The sequence below is a fragment of the Melospiza georgiana genome, chromosome 6, assembly GCF_028018845.1.
Source record: "Melospiza georgiana isolate bMelGeo1 chromosome 6, bMelGeo1.pri, whole genome shotgun sequence".
Taxonomy (NCBI): Eukaryota; Metazoa; Chordata; class Aves; order Passeriformes; family Passerellidae; genus Melospiza; species Melospiza georgiana.
The window spans coordinates 4,610,454-4,636,315 of record NC_080435.1 but is presented as its reverse complement, the minus strand read 5'-3'; the positions used below and the strand labels follow the sequence as shown (position 1 = coordinate 4,636,315).

Here is a 25,862-nt window from a genome sequence, read left to right as displayed (position 1 = left end):
GGGTAGTAAATCCATTAATGGTTTGCTGTTTTATCTGTGAGGTTTTTTTTCCTGCTCTGCTCTAAAGAGGTAGGAACTGCTGCTTGTGTCCAGATCATATAGGTTTAAAAGGCTTTTAAAATATATATTTGTAAAGAAACACTTGTATAAAATGCAGCATACGTAAATAAATCAACACAGAGTTTGAGTACCTTGATATTGTAACAGTTGATAGTGTGGTCGCTTGAGCCAGTGTAGAGGGCAGCATTCTTGCCATTTGTCTGAGTGACCAGAAGGCAGTTCACTTTAGAAGTATGTCCTTCAAAGATGGCCACACACTTCCTGCTCTAAAAAGGAAAGCACAGAGTCTGTCAGCATAAAGGCCTATAATATCTCTTGGAATAGGCACTTAACAGAACAGGGTAGGACTGTTAAAAAAAATCAGGATACATGCAGCAATCTATCTCCCCTTGTCTCTCTCACAGGAAGAAGGGGTTGGAGAGGTGGAGAAGAGAGGTTTGAAGAAAAGAATAGTATAAAAAAATTAGGGGCTTGAAAAAGCAGCTGCTTCCTTTACTACATAGCAAGGCATTACAAAAGACAACCTTGTGATTGCAATTAATGTATCACTACTCCCACAACCTTACTTACAACGAGATTGTAGGCACAAACTGTTTTGTCTGCTGAGCAGGTGTACAACAAATTCCCAAAAATCTGAATAGCATTCACTGCAGCCAAGTGTCCCTCAAAAGTTCCCTCAGTAGGTTCTTCATCCTCACCTGGCTCCGAAGACACTTCTGTAGGACAGAGACACACTTTTGACTATGGGAACACAGTCAAGAAAACACACTGCTGTGGTTTGTACTGCCAATCAGCAGAACTACTTCATGGGTTCAGCACCTTTAAATCAAATTTCATTGTGGATTCCAGCAGGACTGTGAATGTGACAGAGGGCAACATAAAGTGCTAAAAAGACCTTCATATGACTAAGTTCAGAACTATCTTTAGAATTAAAAAGAGAGTGTATTATTGTTTGTCCTAGAGCTCTACAGAGACTGTGGAACAAAAGCATTCATGTGGGAGGGGAAGGAGGATGTGGAGGAGTCAAGACACAAAGCATTCATTGCAAGATGATGTGACTATGTGTCACTTCCCACTTTAGTTGTGAGTGCAAGCTTTTATCTTCAGGGTAAAGTTCTCCTATGGAAGCAGGTGGATCAAGAATTAACTCAAAGTCCTGCAAGACACTACATACAAAGCATTGGAAAGAAAGCTTAAAAGATATACCTGAGGAGTTCTTTGATCCTCTTAGGAATGATATGGAAGTCTGTGTCTCAGCCACACTGCAAGACAAAAATAAACAGTAGTGAAATTGGACTTTGCAAGTTCATTTTCAGACAAAATAGTGAGGTAAGTAATATTCCAAAACACAAGACTCTGGACTTAGAAAATATGCTGTGACAGGTAAGCTTAAAACCAAACAGGGCAGCCCAGTTCTATTAAGTGAAATTAGTAGGTAACAAGACACATTCACTTGTTGACCAAAAAAGACAAGTCCGTTTTTATTTTCCCTTTTATTTCACTCCTGAAGTCACTAATGCAAGACTTTGTGAATTAAAAAAAAAAGGAAAAGGAAAGAAGGAGAGGTCTCTTATGAATACTATGTAATATTAATAATTTTAATTGACAGAGGTCTACAATAATCTCACCTTTTTTTCCCATCATTCCTATGATTTGTGTCAATCTCACTGGTGGAGCTCACTTCATCATACCCAGAACAAGATGCCTCTAGGACTGCTTGATCCACAGAGTTGCATGACTCCCTCTTTGATGGACTGTCTGGTTTCTCATCTCCTGACGCTGATGAACCAACATCAACCACCTCACACTGAGGTGCTGGAACTTCCACTAGTTCCAGAGAAGCATCGCTGTCATTCTCATCTTTGTTTCTTGCTGCTTCAGCAGTAACTCCACCCTCCTCTCTTGGAGGAGTAACTTTTTCTCCTTTAGGAATCTTTCCACCCTTGACTTTCCGGACAGGTTTGAAGTCAATCATATCCTGCTCCGTATCGCTGTTGTCTGGCACATGGGCTGCCCTCAGCGTTTTCTTCTTCCTTAACTTTCGCCTCCTTCTATTCCCTTTCTCTGCTGGGACTGCAGCCATTGTCAAGTGTTGCTCAGGTGGTTCTGCTGACAATTTGGGAGTTTTATCCATTGGCACTTCGAGAAGGACCGAATGCTTTGAAAGAGAAGTGCTACACTGATCCACTAAAAGTCTTTCAGCAGCTGGATCATTTGCTTCTCTCTTGCTGAAAACAGACACTGAAGGAGGAGAAGAGTTCTCAGGAAGTCCAGACTGTCCCTCGTCTGCAGCAGGCTCGTGGACATCTTGATCAGTGTGTTGGAAACAAGCTGCCAGCCCTGCTAGAGATATGGTTGCAGTGATAACTGGATACACTGAAGTTTTCTGGTTGGTCTCTTCTAAAGAAAACAGCATAGTGTTACATTCAATCTGTACAGCAGTAATTATTTATGCAAAGTGTCCCTCCCTGTATTTTCTGTTTACACTTAATTGTGCATGCAAAGTACATATTCCTACATGTTGAAAACCATGTGCACATGTAGATCTGCTATTCAGTCAGCTATTCACAGCCTTTAAAAAACATAACTGAGGAATAAAATGTTCATCCACGCACATAGAAATAAAGGAATGGGGCAATCATTCAAGCTGCTGGCAGGCTATTTGCTATATGCTTTTAAAGTTCTGACAATCTTTGGTGAATCCTACATTGTTGACTTCAGATGCTACCATCCCTCTCTGCACGCTCCCTTACCAGCTGTCATGACTTCTGTAGAAATTATATTAATCAATGCATGCCAAGTATGACTCAGCTGTTCAGTGACAGTTTGAAAATTGTGTGTTCAACCCATTTGAATTATTACAGCTGATATATAGAGTTATTTCTACCAAGTTACTTGGACCTAATTCAAGGTAGACAGTTATGCACAACCCACTCTGCAGCACTGTACCCTTATCCTGGGAACAGCAGCACTGTAAGCTATGAGGGTAGGCTTTATTTAGTTACTTTAGTTTAGTTAGCTCATCTGTGGTGGACTATGCAATGGGGTCAACACACTCTCCCTATCATTTGTGACTGAATTAATATGAACAAAATGATCCAACCTCTCAGCTGAGACAGACCAAGGGCAGCATCTCACAGCTGTTTCCCACACTCTAAAATTGCCTAGTTACACTTGCAATAACTGCAATCCAGAAGAGGATATTTCAAGCTCACTGCATTTCTGGGGCAGGATCATGCAACGCAAATGGGAAGTTGGCAGTATCTGAAACACTCCCCTCTTCCAGCCTCTCAGAAGCCAGCAAATTAAACCTACACTAATGCTTGGCCAAAAGTACATTACACATCACAGGACAAATTTGATGCTTTGGAATTACACATCCAACTAGAAACAGCTAAAATGAGAACATCTCTCACCCACACCTTCCTCAGATGGGGAATTCCAAGATAAAACTAGAATTTGCTGACAGCATAGGATATGTTGCATTTAAAGTAAATCAATGGAGATAGGTTTTTCCCTGGACATGTAACTGCCATGCACAACTGCAAAACCTGACAGAAAAACCTCTGTATAGAAAAAATTAATAATTAGATGAAGTTTGAATGAGTTACTGTGTTCAATTATACAGGGAAGAAGGCACACAAAACTTTAAATTCTGAATACGCCTCTAATATCATATGTCACTCATTTCTCACTGGAAAGGGGAAGGAAGTAACTTGGTCTCTTCATAACAGGAAAACAATAGCAACCAGCCACTTAAACTGAAACTTCTAAATCCAAAAGTCTTTAATTCTCAGCATTTGAAGTGCTGTGGGTATTAGAAAAAGAAGTAGGAAACCACCATGGCAATGAAAGAAAACTGAATCACTCAGTACCACTGCTGGCATTTGGGGGAAAACAAATGCAATCAGCTCCCTCAAAACAAGGCTGAGCTAACCTCAATGGGCAGCTGACAAGCTAAACATTCAATCCCAAAAAGTAAACAGTCTGCCCCAGAGTGAATTCTTCTTCCTCAAATTACAGAATTTACCTCAAGACAAATGCTTATTTCCCCCCAAATTACAAAACTGATCTGAAGGCAAACTCGTTTTAAATGTAGCACATACAGAAGTTCATCAATACCAAAACTACGGTAACTTGACAAATGAACATAAAAAGAAGATTCTTGCTTTTAATACACCAAAATTAAATTTGTAGGAAATGGAAAAATAATGTGATTGAGAGCTTTCTGAAGTAATTAGTCAAGTCACAAACGTATACACTGAAGGTTCATCTTCATAAGAAAAAAATAAAAAACCTCTTTCAACTTCTCTGTTGTGAAGTTTCAAGATTCTGCAAGCAAGACACTTCATGCCATTGCAGCTAGTGATCACTAAATCTTTCCTTAGAGTTGGAAAACTGAGAATAAAATTAGCACTGATACAAAAACATCATTGATTTTTAAGCATAACAGTATGGCACATGCCAATAAAAACAGGAAAGCAAAGGTAGTGGCTTCCTAAAAGTTGAGTCTTAACAATGAAAACAAACAAAAAAGCTGATTCTTCCCCTTCCCCAAGTTTACTTTAGTGAATACCTCCAGAGCTTCACATCCCTTGTCAAATCCTCCAAAGAGAGATGAAGCAAAACTCAAAATACTGCATTAATGTATTTCAACAGAATGTAATACAGGAAATGCAATAGTGACTAAAAAAACCCACCACTTATATACAATTCTACAGCTGAAGCAAACTAAAAATAGTAAAAAAAAACCCAATTTTTTTTTTTATTAAAGAGGTGTAAACTTCAATTCAGCCAACATTCATCTTGTGCTTGAGGGAAAAAAATGCTTAGAAAGGTGGAACATGAGGGGAAAAAAATTGTATTGGCTATCTTGAACTAGGATCAATCTTATGAATGTTTTTCTCAAATTACCTAGGTTCAAGGTCTGAGTAAGTGACATTAGAGTCACCCTGCTTCACTTCACAGACTCTTAAGAAAGTATGGGATGAGCTTTTAATCTTCAGTTTTTACCTTCAGTCACAGTAGCAAATTGCAGAGAAAACTACCAATAGTATCAAAGCCTTTGACCACAGTGCACAAGTTTGATGGGGTTTTAACTATCTAAATAAAGAGCTGGCTATTTCAGCTGTAGTCATTATCATCTCACTTTGCTGAGGCAAGAGCTCTCCCATTAGCAGTTCAATTCATTCAGCAGTTTCTCCTCCAGATAAAAGTAAACCCCTATCTTCGTTGCTAGCCCTCCCATGCCCCTCACATGAATGAATAGTGCCTAACAGCCAATTAGTAGAAGATGGATTGTTACTTCCAATATTACAAATTATACATTTTGTGCTTATCTAGCAGAACCCAAGAAGAACACAAAATAATCTCAATGTAGCTGTTCATAACTTTTTACAAAATGTTTTCAGGCACATTTTTTTCCTTTGTAGGCAGACTTTCTGCTACCAGTGCTCATTAAATGATACAGAGTAGAAGACAAAAATTACAGAGGAGGTTCTCAGGTTTGTTGGGTTGTGTCGGTTTTAGATTTTGTTAGTTAACTAAATTATTATAAGAGGATGTAACTTTCAAATTCATGCTTGTTCTATTTTCAAAGCAGAACTAGAAAGTCCTACACAAGTTAATGAGAGTTCACCCCTGCCTGACAGACTGCAGGTTAAGGCACGATTTAAACTCTTTTGGGGAAAAAAATAATTTCCTTATTTTCTTCAAGCTAATTATCTCAAAGCAAAACTACAATTACCATCATTCTGTTGCACCTCTTCTGTTTGTGGAGGACATGGAGAGCTCTGGAGTACAGAATTCACATTTAGTTCTGTGCCTTTTGGAGACACGGGTTCTCGTTTAACTTGCACTGAGGAGTCAGGAGTATTGGAAGGTGTACTGCCAGAAGACTGGAATGGTGATGGCACGGTTATGGGAACAGCAGCTCCTCGAGGGGGTACAGAGGAAGACAAAGTGTCCAAAACAGGCAGGAGAGAGCTTGAAGGAATTGAGTCAGCTGCCATCTGAGATTTGCTGTTTCGTCTCTCAGTTAGGGCACTGCAGGAAAGTTGCTCTGAGAGTTCAGGAGGTTCATATGTTTCTAATGGCAAAAGAAGAGATACATTAAAGAAACAAATAAATAAATAACAGAACAAAAATATTTCTATTTTACAATAAAATTTAGTGGTGCCAGGAGCTCATTTCTTGTGGACACAGAGTCAAGGAAAAGAAAAATTTGAAAAAAAAGACACTAGAGGGAACTAACAAAACTGACAGTTCACACTTGATGATAAAGGCCTCATTTTGAAAGTCTACAATTTTTCGTAGCTTAAATGAGCAGATTCAAGTTAAACACAGTTTTTAAAAGATTCTGAGTTCAAAGAATATAAGAGTAAGCATTGCACTGTTGTAGCTCTATGGTATCCTGTACCTTGTAGCCCCTGCAAGATCTGGATTCTCTGACTTCTCAGTGTACTCATTTCCATGGTTATCTGCAAAACAGTTGTGGCTTATATCAGTCCCACTGATTTAACAGGCAGTTCTTCATGATGCTAAGCTCAAGCTCAGAGAGTTTCCAAAGCCCACTGTTACCTGTTGCTTTAACACAAGGAACCGTTGAACCTCAACATAGGCAGCCCTCAGGGCAGCCCTTGCCTGCAAGAGGCTGCTGTCCACATTCTGCAGAGACCTGCTTAACTCTTCTTCCCTCAGAGAAATAGCCAACAGCTGGTCTACCTGAGAACGTTCTGAAAAAGAAATAAAATGTGGAGTCTAATAGCACTGAACCATACATTAAGATATCTTACTTGTGATATCACAACAAATAGCACCGCCTCAGAATGCAAAAATCTCATAAATTAGGTCAAGCATTCAAGCATGGATAATTATACAAACTAAATAGGAGTATTTATGGACAGGACTAGCCACATCCACATGGATAAACTGCAAAGTCAAGTATTCCTCTTTAAGGAATCTCAACCTTGACTCTAGTAATTAATTCCATCACAGCTTTGCCAGCACTGATTTAGTTAAATAAATGAATTATCTTCCACAAAGACCTTTTCTTGAAGAACATGTGTGCAAGACGTACAAATACACACCTGCCACTAATGTAATCAGAAAGGAAAAGGCAAATTTAAGCTAAACAAGATTTAAATTATTCCGTGAATGCAAAAGCCAAGGAAAAGCTGTTTAGGAGAAAAGGAACCCAATGATTGAAAAAGAGTTGACTACTCAAGATGATTTTGGGCCATGAGACTGGTGTTTGCCATCTCTTGAGAAAGAGTTTCTGACCACTGTACTCAGTAAAAGATCCTCCTTTACTCCCAGAGACTTCTGGCATTACAGAGATTGTCCAAACAAACTTCCATTTGGGCACTGCTTAACTGCGCTCAGGTTATAGTTTCCTCCAGCAAATTTACTACAATAACAATCACATTAAAACAAAGCAATGGGAAAGAAATTTCACAAAGTAGAATGCATTATTAGTCTCTATAACAGACACTGGTCATTGGAGAAAGAGGATGATTAAACCCCCACCTTTTCAAGTAGTCAAATATTCATTGCCACAGAAGAGTCATATTATTGCCCTATATTATAAACAACTGTTAATTTAAATAAATAATGGGGGAAAAAAAAGTGATACAAAAGCCATCTTCGGAGCTCAAAGCTCCTGGCAACGGTTTAGTTATCAAAGAAAATATTCTGCCTAAAACAAGATGGTTGGATGATTCATTTTGAGACATGGTGATGAGGATGTTTTAGGCATGTTTGAGAAATATCTGTCTAATGCCAGAATAAGAGTATTCTTTGGTCAGGAGCATGAAGGAGAGAGGCATTTCACACTCCTTTCCACTAAGGACATTAAAAAAAGTAAAAAGCATTGTCAGAGATATCAAAAACAGAACAGAGACCAAATTAAACAGAGTACAATTTTTCTGGTGAGACCACCCAGAAATAGAAAGGGAAAGCTGCATGGCAAATTTGAAGGAAATTAAGTGTTGACCTCTCCCTTAAGAACTTCCATCCAAAGAGGCAACAAACCTCACTACCCTGTAGAGGGGGAAAGCAAAGGTCCCATCTGTAGAATCAGGAATATGAACTGCAGGCAGAAAGGCTGCACATACCCTTCTCTTAGAAATAACTTATGACAAATTAAGATATAGGTCTTCAGAGAAGAATGTGTTGCACATTAGTAGTTTGTAGTCCACACTACAAACTTCAGTAAAAGCCCAAGAAGCAGCATAGTAACATTAAGGAACTACTACCTCAGCCAAGTCAAAATACTATTGGGTCTTTATAGCTTCTACACCACATGCACACATGTATGATATTCACCCACCTTTTTTACCTTTGATTTTTCTTCTTTTATTCTTTCTTTCTAGACTAGGGATTTCAGGAGAAGATCCCTCCTGCAAGTAAAATCATCTATTAAAAAGTAACAAGAATAATTTTGCCCAAATCAAGAAGTTGAGCATCCTTCATCTTTTCAATCATTATTGTAGGCACAGAGAAGAATCCATCATTTGCTTGCACATTCTTGCATAACTCATCATTTGCTCAGCTCTCAAAAGAGGGAGGACAACAGAGTGCCATGTTTTCACCTCAACTGAGAAGAAATATTAAATATGACAACAGCCTGCTTCTTGCTCAGATGTTTAAGATTGCACTTGAATTACAGTTTCTGCTCTACAGTTTTAGTTGAAGGTGTAGAGGATTAAACAGTGAAGAATTAGAATTATTGCTTTCTGCAAAACCATTCTGTGAAACTGATCAACAAGATTTTTTTTGAACCTTTGGATAAGCCTAAAACCAGACTCTGAAACAAATTCAGATTTAAGAATATAATTTTAGGTGCGTAATTTTTTCAAAATGTTTTTATTTCCTTGCTTTACCATAAAACCAGAAACATCTAAGGGAAACAAATTTCTGCTACAGGCTACCTTCCAATTAAATTGTGCTGTGAAGCACCAAGATTCTTGCTAAAAAACCTAGTACTTCCACAGAAATTTTTAACATCTCTTGTTTATCAACAGAGTATGCCAGGTATCAAATCAAAAAAAGAGCATTTGTCATTCCTACTAGTTACAAAAAACTATCAAAAGTCCTACACTATGAAAGCAGAAATTTAAAGAAAATCAAGTCAAACAAAAAATGAACTTGATATTATCAATGTACAAGACTATCAGATGGGGAAAGTCCTGCCAGCATAGATCATTCCAAAGCTGAATAACCACTGACAGACAAAGAACCTTTTCAGCAGATCAAAGCTGGACAGAAATGCACACTTACTCCAGTTGCTCTTCGCTTCTTTCCAATTCCTTGGCTGTCATTCTGTTCAGTTCCAGATGTGCAGCTACTGTCTGTAGCTGCATCTATGTTATTGGACATTGCAAAAAGTGAAGCACTATTTGAAGCTGGACAATTTTCTTCTGAGACCTCTAATTCATTTTGTTTTTCAAGAAGAGATGTTCTCTTCTCTGGGCTCTCCTGGTCTTGTTCTGTGTGGCCTGGGATCTCAGAGGTGGCCTGTAGGCTGTGACTTCTGCTGGCCTCGGTTCTTTCAGACATAAAGGGTGACAAAGCAAGGGATGGTGTCCCCTCTTTCTGATCAGCCTCAATGTCAGTGCTTGCCTCATATCCAGATGTTATATGATGTGGGTGGCTGGCTGCAATTACTTGCCTTTGCCCACTTTCTTTAATTTTGGCTTGTTCACTGAAAAAGCTGTAAGCAGAAGGATTTCTGTCTGCTATGACACTGCTTTCAGAAAAGCTACGTTTTCTGGCTGAGCCAGACACTAAGGAAATTCCTTCCCACTGGAATCCTTCTAGAGCAGTTGGATCAGATTCTTCACTGAGTTCTAGACCCTCTTGCTCATTTTGAACAAGAGGCACCATTTCTATGCCAAACCTTTAACAAGATAAAAAGAAAAATAAACAAACAAGTTACAAGCCTGCTGCACATAGAGAAAAGCCTCCCCCTTCCCCAAATGTAGATTACTGCTTTAAGCAGTAAGTTTAATCCCATTACAGTGGTATTCTGTGCTCATCTGACAATGAAACATCTCCTGTGTATCACATAACCAGACTTAGTGGCTAAGAACTGGCAGCATGATTTTCAAGTCAGAAATCACGTTATTATAAATTATTCCCAAGCAAGGTTGGAATAATCAAATGTGACATTTGTTCAAGACATTTCAAATTATTCAGGTTTAAAGCAAGTTTCAAAAATGCAGTACTATAGAATTGCTTCCTTAAATGCAAAGGCAAACTGTGCACCAGAAAAAAAGATTAACAAATGAAGAGTGAGCATTTACACTGCTTGCAGCACTACAAGCATTTCTTGTAGTCCTAAAAAAATGAGGAAATAGGGAACTGTCATAGCATTGTTCCCATCCTGATTGCATTTTTACATTCTTCCATTACTAGAACTGCAAAAGAAACGACAGAAACTACATTGTTACCATCCACATTCAGATATTAAAGCAACCATTATGAACGGATCAGAATCTTTTCTGAGCAGATTACTTTTACTTATCTATGGACAGAAATTCATTCATAGCATCAATCAATAAAAACTCTGCATTATTTGCAAAAAAAATTGCATTTTCAAAAAACTCTGCCAAAGATCGTGGCATAGCAAGCTTCATTTTAAGCTCTTACTTGAAGGATTCTGGAATTCATTTCACATATGGGAAAAAATAACCCTCCTCCCTCAGCATGCCCTGAGAGACATGGTTAGATCTGAAAGGTACCAACCTTGGTAAACCTTTGCCAAGTTCCTGTTTCTTCTTGGTTACCTGCTGGATGACCTGATCCCAGTTAACATTTCGCCGGGAAGCACTAAGAATCTGCCTGAGGGTAGGTTTAAGCCCCGACTCCTTCTCTGTCTCACTTCTCCGAAGGCAATTCACATTCCGAATGCGACGTGCATTATTGAGATTGGGCTCTGGGAGATGTGTCCCGACTTTGCTCTTCAGACTGATATGCCGTGTCAGATCTCTTTGCAGAGAAGCAGGCAGGCCAAGTTTGCTTAAATCTGGAAGAAGGAGGCCTCCTGACTGGCTTCCTCCTTTTTGAAGCTCATTATCTGAAGGATTTTCAAAACCTTCAATTTCAAATTGATCACGTGACTTGACACACTCTTCATTCCCTTCCTTGTCCTGTGAGCTTTTCAAATCCACATGTAAATGGTCCTGACTGCTTGACGAAGAAACTTTGGGTTCTATACGAAATGTAAAATTTTTTAGCTCAGCAGAAGCAATACTTGAAGCAGATGGCTTTTTATCATCTTCCCTTTCAGAGGTGGTAGTTTTAGCTTCAGGGGTGTCACAGGGTAAAGAAGAATCCAACTTTTCAACTTTTGCTTCTGACTTCTCACTTCCCATTAAATCATCACCACTTACATCTAATGAATCTAACTCCTTCTCTGGCAATGCCTTCCCAGTTTCTTCCCTATTCTGGTCACTTGTATCTTTGCAAGAGCTTAAGGGAGCATTTTGCAAGGAATGGTTGCACTGGATACCTTTGGGATTTTGTTCTGCTTCATTTAAGTTATTAATACGCTCTCTAAGATTACCAGCAAGCACATCTTTGTTGTCTTGTAAGTTACCAACACAAGCAGCATGCAGTTTTGATGAATAAGAGGAGAAACTGTTTGTTTCCAAGTTCACCGCATTCAAATGATTCTGCTCTTCACCACTAGCTGAGGATAACAGAAGCCTGACATTTTTTAAGAGACTGTTCGTGTCTTGCTTTATCAAGGATAATTTCATATCTGTGATATTGAGAAGGGGGGATTTCAGTGATGGCATCCTACTACTTCTGCCATCATCTCTGTCAGGCTTTTCACCACTGGAAGGGTCTTCCATAACCTTGCAAGAATCAAGGTGATCAGAGGTTCCATTAGAAGGGGAAGATGCTTCATGGTTTTTAAGTTTTGAAAGGCTAACATTGGCTTCACAAGTTTCTCCTTTCATTGATGAATCACTAAGAGGTGTAAGTACAGAACCCATTTTCTCTGAAGGTTTTGAAACATTATCTTCAGACCGTGGTTGCTGCTCTGCAGTTTTCTGGGATGGGTAGGGACTCCAGCGATATGTTTTATCTCTGGAAGGACTGACACTTTTTCCACTGGCTCTTGAAGTTTTGCTTTCTGGTTGTTTCAATGTACTAAATTCTAACACTCCCTCAGCAGCAAGCTCATCACTAGTAAAATCCAGACGGTCACCCCTATTTCTTCGATTTCTACGTGGCAGAACATTGCCTTTCTCTGGCCGCTGCCATGCAGACCTTTCTTGATTGTATATATTTGGCTCTGATGAATATGAATCTCCTGAGCTTCCAAAATTCCAGCCATTTGCACCATGAGGACTTGGCTTCCAGTTTCCTCCATAACTCTTGGAATTCCAGCTAGAAAAATGACCCGTTTCTTCTGAGTGCCAAGTAGAATTTCTTTCCCTGGCACCATGATGCCAATTTGACGCTCCTCCTCTCCGCCCACTCAGATGCCAAGCGTTTCCAGAATTCCCATAATTATGTCGATTCAAAGGGTTTCCTGAAACATTCTGGTGCCGCGCAGAGCGCCCCTTTGCACTACCTGAATGTCTGTTTATATTAAGGTTCCTCTGAGAGTGTGAAAATTTGCCTTGTCTAGGAGTAACATAATCATCCTTTTCCCATTTCCAGTCCCTTTGTGATGCATTATGATGATGCCACGACAACTGATCATAAGCTTCTCTTTCTTTGTAAGCAGCTCTTTCTTCTCGCCTTCTCTGTGATCTCCTATCATCACATTCTAATTCTTGGCTTGCACAACTTGGTTCAGTTTGCCTACAAAAGAATTGAGAAAAACCTAAATTCTGATGCTATTATACTAAAATCCAACAGTCCACAAGCTTCATGAATTTTATTTGCACTGAGAAGAAAATTTTTAAAAAATTATTTATTGTAGAAAGAAACAGATACTTTTTTAGCAGCTTTGTTTTTCAAGCTTCACTAATGTTTGACTTTCAAAACTAACATTGTACCTTTACTTACACGTGATAAGTTCAAAATTTCTCTCACATGAACAAAAGATTTGGCATAGGGACAGGTCAATAGACTGATTCTCAAATACTTTTCTCTAACTTGAAAGATAATATTCCTTTATATTTACTATTGGACTAATAAGAAACTAATAAAGTTTCTTAATGTTATAGAATCTTTGTAATTTGATCTATCTTAGTAGACAGAAAACTCATTAGTGAGATTATTTTTTCTGAAGACTATTCTGCTGGTGGAACTAGAGTGAACTGATAGAAAACAGAGGAAAGTTAGGCTGAAAACTCCATTATTGTCCTTACTGGAGGGAACAAATGACATGACAGCTCCATTTATAAAGGTTAAGTTAAAACACAGATGTAAAATATCCACAGAAGATGCACCTCAGATACGAAAGTAATTTGTCTTCTTTTAATCAAGAGACTGGAACAGTCCACAGCATGCAATCCTGAGTCTGTATGAGCCTCACAGCAGCACTATCAACTGCCCTTTGGATAGCACTTGTGCTTGGCAACTTATCACAGACACGTGGCAAACTATCACATGTACATTTAAAGATAAATGCTCCCTTAACAGCTACAGCTATTCCCAGGGTCAGCAATCTATCCCACCAAATGAGGAGTTTTAATGAAAAGTTTTTTCCAGGAACTGATCACAAAAATACATCCATTCTAAATCCCTGGACAAGAAAGACAGTAAATTTTCACACTACTACTCAAAAACAATTGATTTGAGTAAACTGAACATTCATATTGTATCACCCTTTATGTTTTTGATACATTCCAGTTCTGCTAAAAGATTCGCTAATAGCTACTCTCTAATGGAAAACAGTCTACTGTGCAAAATAATCTGAGCTCTAAAATGAGAATTCAAAACAACAATATCTAAGTGATATAGTCATTTCTAAGAGCTGATTGTGATCAACTAGATCGTGATCTAATGGAAATAATTTTGCTGAATTAGTAACTTAAACCTTCTGGTTTTCTGACTCTCCAAACCAGCACCCAGCAGACAGAGATTTTCTACAGTTTTAGTTGCCTCAGAACAACACTGCACTGATAGTATTACTCTTTTTCCATAAAACAAAAAGGAAAAGTAACAATTTTGCTACCTACATTAACCAGTATGAAAACATTACCATTGTGCAGTGCAGAGACACACTAGTACAACAGAGTGATGCCAAAACCTACCTAACAGTCGTCACAGATTTTAACATCTGGAAACACTAATTTAAATTTCTAGCCACAGAACACAAGAGCTTCTTTTAAGAATTATATGCCCCTTTAGTACCATCACCATGCCATAAATCTATTCAAATAATATATTCCCAACTGGAACATCACACAAGCAATGCACATGTGCAGATTTTCATGTAAAATAAAAGGCAATATTTGTTACCTTCTGCAGCCCTCTATTTCATAGTGAGCCACTGGAACTATGTTTAGCTAATGGTAAGCAGCCAGATACAACAGGTAAGAAATTTCATTCAAGGACTAGGGGATTTCACTTGACATTTACAGAATAATCCAATTGGTTTTATAAAAGAAACATGTTCAGCAGCAGTTTCTTAAAGGCCAGGTTCCTACAGGCAACTTCCACCGTAAACAGTATTAGCACTACTGTCCATTTATTAAGCCTTCAGTTAAAAAGGTATCAAATATTAAAATAAAAACATTAGGGTTCTCAAAACTCAAGAGTGTTTTTACCCATAATAGAGAATGATTGTATTTCCACACTAGTAGTAGAGGAACAGGACAAAACATTCAGCAGAGTCACATTTACATGTTGAAACTATGATATCCACACAGGTCTCTTGGATTGCTCTCACAAGTATGCTGGCTACAGGAAATTTACATTTTGTGAGCATGTAAGCCTCAGGAGTGCATGCATGTGTTAAAAGCAATTCTATGATCTAAGCGGAGAAAGGAAAACTCACCGGTTCCGTTCCTTCTTTTGCTTGATTAGTTGAATGAGTTCTTTGTCAAGGTCGTCCTCTTCTGCCACTTCTTTCTCTTCCTCTTTTCTGTCATGGGCATTAACGTTGTCTTTGTGCAGCTGACTGGAGATGTGCTTGGCATATGCTGACAAACCCACCAGCGTCACCCTGCACACCCGGCATTCGTGGCTGCTATCCCTAGGAAGAGAGGCAGAGGGTGGGCTTTCAACTCTGCCAACTGGCATGGCAGGTAGTTCTGGTCTTACTTTGTTTCCTCTGAATGTGTCTGAGTTCAAGGCAACTAGGCTTTGCTCAGTATACTTATTTGAATTCTCTGGCTTTTTCTTTCAAGGTTTTGTTTTATGATGGTCAGTTTTTACAAGATTTTTTTCCAACAATCAAGAGGTAAAAGACTTGGTAATGAAGATACATTAAGTGGGAGGAGGAATTCTTCTTGAATTGTTGTACTCAAAATCTATTCAGAGGAAACATAGTGAGCGAGGAGGCAGAATGAAAGGCTTCCAGAGCTAGCAGGAGCTCTGAAACCCATCCATGCTGCCAACTGCACTGGGGAAGCCTGGTGACAGCTTCTACATTTAATCCTTGCCTTGAGCCTTCCCCCAGTGAAATTTAGAAAAGGGAGGAGGCAGTACATGGATACAGCCAATCCTGATACAACATAACCTAAACTGGGACAGCTGAGACTGCTGCCTGGAATCCAAAGACTCCACAGCACAGTGAGTGATGGGAGGGTGTCTTCAGTTTCCTGTACTTTATTTGGTTCAAGTGTGCATGAGGTCTGCTTTCTACTTTAGAGGACTTGTCTCAAAAAACATAGAAATAATTTCAGCTGGAGAAAGTTGACAGCTGTATCAGACAAATGGCTTTACTCATATTACTGGATTAAGACTGCAAGACTTGAACTTTTTTTTTTCTTTTTAAGAAATTCAGATTTTTAAAACCACAACATTTGTTCTTCCGACAATGCCTTCCAATAATTCAGTGTTAAAGAAGTACATTATTAACTTCCTAAAAAAGAAAATATGTGCACCAGATTAAAAATAAAACCACACAGATAAAAATTATTTAAAGCATAGTCCAGTGCAAATAACACGGCAGGACCAAGACAGGATTCACTGACTGCCTCCACAGTGCTTCTTTCAATTCTGCCAGTTAATTCATAAAAGCAGATATGTATGTCCCCATGGAGCACCTGACACAAAGGTCTTAGAACAGAAGCATCATAATACAACACACAGTTCATGACTAGTGTCAAGAAAATGGGATCCATAAAAGAAAATGACAAACACGAATCCTTGTTTTTAGTGAACGGTTAAAAAAAAAAAAGAGAAAAATCAAAAGATGCGCATTCACTCAAGGTATTAAGGCAATGTCCTCATCAGAGTGGTTAATCAAGTGTCAGCAGCTATGTTTTATTTATCCTGGATATCTGTGGTTTTCCCTACTAACATACTTCAGATATTTAATCACTGCAGTCATTCAGACACACCTAGAGACAGCTTTATTTTAAACAGCCTAAGTATTGAAAATGAGAATTTTTTTGGTTTAATTATTCTGTATGTTGCAGCCTAATTAATTTCAGATTAAACATTAAGATAAATTTCATTTATGATGTCAGTAGCCTCCAAATTTACCCTGTGTTTTCAAGAACTAAATGTACTTAATTTCATACGTTTCACATTGGCTAATAAATATTCAAAGCCCATATCCTATATATTGCACTTCAGGCTATCTTAATGCAATAAAGATAACCAAACCAGTGGATTTTACTAATGTCGTTGGAAAAATCCTGTTCACACAAATAAATGGCACAGCTGTGCATAGCTAATAAGACTTATTTTTAACTTAGGTCATCACACAAGGCAAGCTGCAAATAGAAAGTTGGCTTCTCACTGTAAAAGATGTTCTTTTACATAACGTTCCACTTTACCCATACAGACTCTCAATGAGAAGCACACCCCAGTGGTTCTAATGTGGTAGTAATTAGGTTTTAAAGAACAATCCACATCCTTCATAAGACCCATGTTTCAATTATTGCATAAAACTTTTACCATCCTCATTTATAGACTGATTAACTAAATGCAAAGTTTTATTTATTTTGAACAAAGCCAGTGAGTTAACAGCTGGACTGAGGACAAAGAACTTGTTTCTATCACTTCTAACTTGCAAGTTACTAATTACAAAGCTGTGGTTCTTGTACCAACTGACAGTCTGAAAAGGCAAGACTTCTTTGACCTGCTGTTAATCTATATGAGCCTAAAGAAAAACACAACACTTTTTTTTCTTTATGAACAACTGCTTTAACTGAAGATAAACCGGCTAGGAGCTCAGATAGCTACCCTTAGGGGAATTTATATTTCCTTCAGTTCTTTACTTTTCTTACACCCATTAAAGCTATCCAGAACTAGCACAGTCTGTGGCACACACTGATCATGCCTACACATGCCCCTGCCATACAGGAATACCACACAATCTTAGCTGTTAAACAAGGCGGCCAAAAGAAGTTTGAGGTAAATGCAACAAAAGTACTCTCGGTATGAAAGCACTCAAGAGCTTTATTTACTGCGTGTATACTTCAGACTGTAGTCTCCATGTCCCATGTAACAAGAGCACTATTTCACTTTCAACTAAAAACAAGCAAAACCCAAATATGCTACAGCTTTGTACTTGGCATCCAATTCTCCTTATACATCACACAGAATAAGACTTCAAGGAAAGGAGAAGAGTCTTAAAACATTCCAGAAAATTATTCTAGCCCTTGAGATAGCTAACTTTAAATGGAAAAAAAAAAAGGATGAATCAATGTGTGCATTTCCTTTACCTCTTGCATACAGAAAGTCTGAAAAGTGACTTCTAGTCAGATACTAAGTTTCAAGGTAGTAAGATGTTGATACTCCACATACTTTAATGGTACTATCATCTGTTACACAATTCAGCCACACTCATGAGGCTGCTGCTTGTGCTTCACATTTTCTTCTTGAAGTACATGGCTGTAAAAGACTCCTAAAAACCTTCTAATTAAATTGAAATGGAAGAAGGGGCACAAGAGAGAGAACAAGGCTGCTGTTGCACAGTGAAAAATTAAGTTCGTTATTTTGAGAACAAGCATCTTCCGTGCATTCTTCTGAAAGAGTAATGAAGACAGATAGTTACATTAGTAATAAAAAGTGTAATGATGATGAAAGAAATTTAACTTAATATCAGTCCTATGAAGTGGAAAACCAAAAATTGTCCAATCATTTGCAAGCCACTGCAGACACAATATATAACTTCTAGAAATTAGTGTTACAGAGCCATAACTAAACTAAAAAAAACCAAAAACAAAGTAGAAGGCCCAAAGTAAGATGTCAAAATAAGTGAAATTTCAGAATCACTGTCAGAAGACAACATTCCAGAACAGAAGTGCTCAGCAAGGTAGCTGACCAGAAGCCAACAGCCAGTTTCTAGGGCAGAGAGCATTCTGGTTTTTTTCCTTGGGTATGAGATAGATGTCTGCACAAAATGAATCCCCCACACCTCAAAGAGTGGAAAGATGGTTACTTTTAGTTCTTTAAGAGATGTTGAAAACAGATTTGTATTTTGTTACAGTTTCTGCTGCAAGATAATTAAAAATTAATTTGTAGATTAAATATTCAAGTGTTTGACAGTATGTGATATCTGTGGCTACCTCAAAATCCATACACCTGAAATCACTTTAAAGTGTAGTCTGGTTGGAACCTAACTCCCTATTATTAGGATCACGTTTGAATACCCTTAACTCCCCCCTTCTACTTTCCAAATGTTTCAAATAAAACAAGGAAACCTTAAAGGAAACACCAGCCAGCATGGTTAGATCTCCTAATCAAGCGACTGTGCTTTAAAAGATCAACAATTGTTTTTACATTATTGAAAACTTACCAAAATCCCCAAAAAACTTTAAAATAAAAGTACCACTGTTCATAATTCTAATTTCTGATTATTCTGTAAAAGGCAGAAATCTAGTGCTTGAAAAATACCCCCCACAAACATGAAACTGCCAAGAATGAAGTAACTTTATTTCACTGCAGTCAAAGCAATGCAGGTGAGCTTTCTTCCACATCATTGTTTGCCTCCTGGGTTTCTGACATCATGAAAACATGTTCATTGCCAGCTGTATGACAAGGCACGCTACTAATGTGAAGTGTAAAAATAAATTGTGCAATTCAGCTTGTATGGGAAATAGGTCAGGAGTCCTTCCAAAAAGTGACATACAAAATGGCACAGGGAGGAATGATGGAAGATTGCTCTCATACCTTCCCTTCAGGTTTTCCAGTTCTCTGTGGTGAAGCATGCTTCTCTTGTGTTCTTCCATCTCCTTCAACATGTAGAAAAAAAAAAAATTGGTCAAAACAAAACAAAATGCTGTATCATATCTGAAAAGCTCATTTTTGTGAATTCTCCTGCCTTGCACAAGGGTGTACTCTACTTCTGCAGGGCTGTAGTAGTTGCCATTCCTGTTTCTGTGACTATGAAAGCACAAGTAGGCACACCTGCAGGAAGTTATGTTACCTTTCCCAAGAAGAACACACGAGTCATTAAAATTCAACACAATGGAAGCAGAATTTCAGAAGAAAATCAAATAACAGTCTATGTAGCAAAGTTTATTAGACTGATTTTTGACAAAACACTGTTGAAAATCAGGTTAATTAAAAGTCTCATTAATACCATTCTTCAGAATCACAGTACTTAAAACAGTTTCCCTGTGCAATCTGAGCAGTTTCTCTGCAATTCTATTGTAAGACAGCTGTAAATTCACCATCATATGCTATCTTACTTGGCTAGACACTTCAGAAACTGAGATGTCCATGACAGTTTGTTGTTTACAGCAACCCTGATCTATGAACTACAGTACTGTTATAATTATTTACTTTTGAAAGGGAGCTGCCAGAAGAGAAAAAACATTCATCACTCAGCAAAAGGAAGCAGTCCAGATGATTTAACTTTCCTTTGGTGTTTGAGCCAAAGTGTTCAGAAATCTTCAAAGACCAGATAGTAATCACAATCCTCTCTAGCCCTTGAAATCCTATCTGCAAAGGGAAAGGAACATCTTCCACCTTGAAGAGTTGTGTGAATTAAAACATATGGCACATCTCCACATGCCATGTAGCTAAAAAGTACATGAAGGTCCATTAAGAAACTCCCAGATTCAATGCAGATTTTGCATAAATACACAGCACACAGAAGATGGACACCAAACTGACACACTAATGAAAACACATGCTGTGTTATGTGGAAAACACAATTCCATTTGGTTCTTCCATATGGAAGCACAGACCTTCCAAAAGGAATCTATAAAATCGTGTATTACAGTATTCTTCCCATATCACAATTTAAGTCAAATATGTGTGAGTGCTTTTCACTTTAGTACCTTTATAAAATAATATAAAAAACCTCAAAGACCTCACTATTTTTAACATTCAGAATCAGGCATACTGCACAGCTCACTTCAAGAAAGATACTCCAAAGCACACAGAAATATATTCTTTGATTTGAGATAGACTTAGGGCAATATATTCCTGGTAAAGGGAAATTGCACTTTGCACAATTTTAAAATGAAAGCCTTTCTCATTCACATTTCATATTAATATCTACTGATGCATGTCAAGCAATAGTTATTTACCTTTTTTGAGTTGTACACAATGTGACATAATGCACATTTTCGTTGCTGAACCATGCTTATTACTCTGGAAATATCTTATCCCATACCTGCAAATAAAAACAATTTAAAAATAACCAACATTCAGGATTACTTGTTTCATTAATCTATCTTGCTAAATAAAGTAAGCAAAGTTACTGTTCATGAAAACTATTGTGCTGAGCTTAAGAGAATACATGCCTCTCATGAATAGTCAATACTCTTCAAAAAAAAAACATAAGGTAGTTTGAACAGTCATCTAAAACATCTATCATAAAAAGTAGCTTTCCCTTTCTTTCATTTTGGTCCTGGTCATCCAAGACATGGTACTCATTCAACAGTCAGAGATCTGTACAAATCCTCTTAGCTACTCAAATCAGATTAACAAAACACTTTTCAACTAGGATGATGACAGGGAGATAAGGAATTAGGAAAACCAAGCAGGGCAAACTCAGATCTTTATTTTAGTGCACAGGGCCACTCAAGGAACATATTTAGGGCCCTAGGAAAATGAAACAGAGGCCATTTATGATATCAAAGACCACTAGTCTTCAAGTTTTATTGATCCATTTACTCACCATAAAATAAAACCTGAAGTAATTTAAATTCAGTATTTGTCTCATTAGCCTTTGCAAGAAATGCACATATCCATGTACTTAAATACTCAATTTAGACAGCATATTAACACTAATCTACTGAAGATTTGCATATATGCAAAAAAAGCAGCAGCAGTTAATAAGATGTCATATGCATTTTATCATAATGTTTAACTCATAAGGAGTGCACTGAAATTAGAGTCTAGGTTATAATGCAAAAACAGATATGTCTGTTTAAATAACAGGGTACAACCTTTGCACTTTTCTTTCTCTTAAAATACACTAAAATGCACAATGATTGAGCATTACTGTCATTTTTTATTGATTTGGCAGAGGCAGTTCCTTGCCCTAAATTTAAAACAAATGTATTTTTTCAATACTCAGCATTTTTCTATCTGCACAGAAAAATACAAATCCTTTCAAGTTTTGCTATCTTACATTAGGCAACTTCAGAGCTAACTTGGCTAATAGCATCAAAATTAACCTGCAAGAACCTTCTCCAAGAACTCTACTTCACAACTGACCCTATAAAGTTAATTCTAGTTATTCAACATCAACCTTACCTGCGGCATCAAAATCTCTAAATCTGGTACTGACTAGGAGCTGTGAACAAAGGGCAGGAACAGGATTTTTACCAAATCCAGATTACCTAGAGTTAAAGCAGCTCTGATATTCAGTGGTTCTGTCCAACTGAAAACAAAAATGAGCAAGTAAAAGCACAATCCCTTAAAGTCCAAAACGTAGTTCTTTGACAAGTAACTCTTTCCCTACAGATTTCCACGTCCATTTACACACGAGGTACCAGCATCTGTCAGGGTTAAAGGGGAGGAAACTGAGAGCTACAATAGCACTTCCACCATTAGACAAGAGAGAAACAGTTTTCTCACTAAAAAAATCCACATCATCATACTAAAACAAACACATTCAAAACACAACAAGAGATTCAGTCATCTTGTGTTCCCTAACCACCATTCTTGATCTCCCTGAGATACCTGATAGTGTTTAAATATGCATTTTCTAGCTTGATCACATGGGCACCTAATATATCTGAACCATTAGTAGCAGCTGTTTATTTTGACACATAAGCCCCAACAAAGGTTTAAGATTATCCAAAACTTTGCACCAGCCTGCATATAAATTCATATGGTATCAGCAATGTCCATGCAAAAGTACCTGCCTTCATGGAAGGTCAGGATTCAGAAACACTATCTTTCACAACAAATTATTTTGAAAGCATTTATAAAGATCATAACTTGTTTTAAAACCTATTTCAACTGAGACAGCAGTTAAGGAAAGTTTAAGCTAATACAAGTAGAGACAGAAAATGAGATATTGCAGACTCCTGATTCTCTAGTGAGTTATTAGGTGAGCGCAGTAGCACATCATCAATCTACTGTTTATACACAGATCTGTGCAGCTACAACAGATCTAAAGGAATTATTAATGATCATACACAAGTGACAAATGTTTAGATGCCTATCCAACATAGTACAGCTGGTTTAATGCAATTAATATGGAAGTACTCATGGAAAGCGAGGCTGCTAATCCTTGCACCAATTTCAGACACTTCCTTTTGCATTAAAATATTCTGTACACCCCCAACATTCTTTGTTGGCACTACTTTGTAGTTCAGCGGAGTAATACCCTACATGTGCTCAAGATCACCCAAGTATTTACAGAATTCGTTCTGCACTGGGCTTAAAGCAGCACAGGACTTAAATCAGGAGAAGCAGGCCAGTTAGCACGGAACATTAAAAAGCTTTCACCAGCAGAGCTAACATTACACCTGTTTTGGCTAATTAAAACATATAGTAACTACACACGATTACAGGAAGAGTTTTCGGCAAACTGCCCAATCAGCTGGGCATTACTTATGACAGAGTACTAAAAATACTGATAGAATTCAAATACTATTGGATGTCACTATGAAAAGGGAAACTTTCTCAGTGGCATGGACTCAGAAATAAAGAGACTCAGTAGATGTTACAGGGACTGGGAGAACACAGACACACATTCTATTTCCAGATCACCTCTTGACTTACTGTGTTACATAGATATAAACCACTTCCCATCATCCTTAGCTTTCTCCCAAATGCTGCTAAACCTATAAACACTGGGGTTCATTTTAATTAAGTACTTCAATTTTACTGTAAAAGAACTGCTATGAAGTATTTTGAGTAACATAATAAATCAAAGGCATTTCCTCAGTGACCAAGTAAAATCAGCAAGAATCAGACAGCTTTTGAGCCATGTAGACACTGCATTTCATCTCATCATATACTGGTCTGTTCAATCTCAAAACTTCCATTCTTCATGAAGAAACTTCAGAAACAGAGCCCTCTCTAGATAAATGCAGGCACATTTGAATTCTTGAAAAAAAACCCCACATACTTTAAACTTCAACAACCTTCAAGCTTTTATCAGCTTTAACACCTTGTGCTTTTGAAATCCTCAGCTTGCTGTATAACATAGAAAATTACTTTTTGTGGGACTTGAGCAGGAAGATGAGCTACTCTAAAAAATGAGCGAACTGCAAGCAAAGATAAGATTTTGCCAAAAAAACCCCACCATCATATAAAAAGAACGTTACATGTTACAGAAGAAGACGTTAAGAGCAGAATGCAAAGCCTTTGAAACAAAGGAGAAATTACAACAACTTTCTATTTTGAGGGAATGTAACTGTTCAATGGGTCATTTATTATTTGTTTGTTTTAAAAGGAAGGGATGTGCTTTACAACTCGGTGATGTAAACACAACTTGCCAATAGTCTACACCTGTACAGAGCTTAGAAATACCACAGAGCTTTAATTAAATTAAGAAAGCCTGCTACTGAGACTTTAGAGAGCCCTTCTCACAAATAAAAATAGTCTACAAAGAAAATTAGGCATTAGACTACTTCCTGGTACAACACCCATTTGTCCACAGTTATTCAACCTTACCGGATAACATACATTAAAAATGTACATCAAGATTAAATCTGCTACAGATTAGTGGCTGAACACTCTGACTATATAAAGCCACAAGTGCCATGGAGTGGGGTGTGCAGCCTGGCATTCCAGCTGCCTAGAAATCCTCAGGAGGCTTCAAAGAGATCAGCAGCGCTGGCCTGTCTAAAGGCCTGCCTAGTGCTGCATGCCCCTAGAGAGAGCAATGGAAACTCAACACTTGAGAAGAACAGGAGGCTACAAATTCACTGTGCAGAATGTTCTGCAGCAACATGCTCAGCACATGCTCAGCTCCTTGCAGAGATGTCATTCCTAGTGCCTTCAGTGACTTCTGTCCTGCAGCAACCAGCTGCACACACACCAGCTGAACTGTAGAATAGTAATAATAATACTGAGCCCTGTGCTCCAACTTACAGAATTTACATGGAATAAAGCAATATCATTCACAGACTGTCTTCTCTTCCAAGATTCATTGCCCCTCAAGCATCTGAATTTACCACACATCCCCGCTAGACAATAACTTCTATTAATTACCTTAACTCTCCTTCTGGGCACACATGTGAGGCACTAACTTTCCTTCTGAGATGTTGATCTGTGCATCCTAACACAGGCAACAAACAAAAACTTAAGGACTTACTAAAGTTAAGTCATGACTAACAGCATGATTCTCCCCCAGCACACTGTCAGCCACTAACTACTTTGTAGTTGGTTTCTTATTTTTACAGGGCAAAGGAGAAAACTATATTACACTCCAGAAGTTCAAATACTTATACCAGAAGTAAAGCTTTTAAGGTAAATTTCTCCCTGCTTTCCAGATTTAATTTTATCCATGTGACAATCTAAGGGGTAGTCTGGACCCCTGAGCACTGAAGCAGCACCACTAGACAGCAAATGGTATAATTGGGCAGACAAGTGCTTAACTGTTTTGACATTAAGCCAGGAAAGAAAAGTTATTTCACAGATCAAAGTTCTTTAAGCTCCTGTTTAAAGCAATAAAATTTACTTCACTATCTGGCCTAGAAAACACCTAGCAGAAACAGAGTGCTATCTCATAAGTATGACTGGGATTTTTACAACATACAGGGAAAGTCTGCTGGAGATAACGACACCACAGAGAAATATCTTAAACAGACCGGCACAGGCACAGAACACCTGGCAGGAACACAGAGTTTTCACTGACTTCTGTTTTTATTTCATGTAAGTCTAAGAACAGGGCACAGACCAGAAGAACATATACACTTTAACCCACAACCAAATTGCATCTTTCCAACTCCTATACATAAGCAATGGTAATAATCTCTTAATATACAAAGTAAGTTTTCCTTGCTGTAAATCAAGGTGATCATTTCTCTCTAGTGAAACTAAATGCCTTATTTCTTTCTTATTCATGACAGCTTTTCACACACCTGAAGATTCAGGAATATATTCTTTCCAAACTGGAATGAAGAACTGTTCAGCATTATTACTGTAGGCTGTCACTTAGAACACCTAAAATCCACATACCTGGAAATTCCACAAGCTGGAAAGCTTCTGTTTTCTCCCATACTCCCTACTTGGTTTAAGGCATATGCAAGTTTTGTTTTCTTCAGATGTTTTCCTCAAACATCACATTTCCTGGGCTT

General features: G+C 38.0%; 1 protein-coding gene across 2 annotated transcripts in view; it reads right to left on the bottom strand.

Moving 5' to 3' along the window:
- ZNF106 (zinc finger protein 106) overlaps positions 1 to 25,862 on the bottom strand; it is a 40,332-nt gene that overhangs the window by 11,639 nt on the left and 2,831 nt on the right. Inside the window, exons 2-14 of one of the 2 annotated variants that reach the window (XM_058025458.1) lie at positions 20,685 to 20,770; positions 19,318 to 19,379; positions 15,026 to 15,223; positions 10,807 to 12,879; positions 9,340 to 9,958; positions 8,390 to 8,459; positions 6,640 to 6,794; positions 6,479 to 6,539; positions 5,807 to 6,148; positions 1,689 to 2,460; positions 1,267 to 1,322; positions 631 to 776; positions 192 to 326 (exon numbers count right to left, since the gene is read on the bottom strand). In XM_058025458.1, the coding sequence (XP_057881441.1) occupies positions 192 to 326; positions 631 to 776; positions 1,267 to 1,322; positions 1,689 to 2,460; positions 5,807 to 6,148; positions 6,479 to 6,539; positions 6,640 to 6,794; positions 8,390 to 8,459; positions 9,340 to 9,958; positions 10,807 to 12,879; positions 15,026 to 15,223; positions 19,318 to 19,379; positions 20,685 to 20,738 (4,743 nt within the window). In that variant the 5' untranslated portion in view covers positions 20,739 to 20,770. The remainder of the gene's footprint in view (positions 1 to 191; positions 327 to 630; positions 777 to 1,266; positions 1,323 to 1,688; positions 2,461 to 5,806; positions 6,149 to 6,478; positions 6,540 to 6,639; positions 6,795 to 8,389; positions 8,460 to 9,339; positions 9,959 to 10,806; positions 12,880 to 15,025; positions 15,224 to 19,317; positions 19,380 to 20,684; positions 20,771 to 25,862) is intronic. The other variant, XM_058025459.1, reaches the window with a different exon arrangement.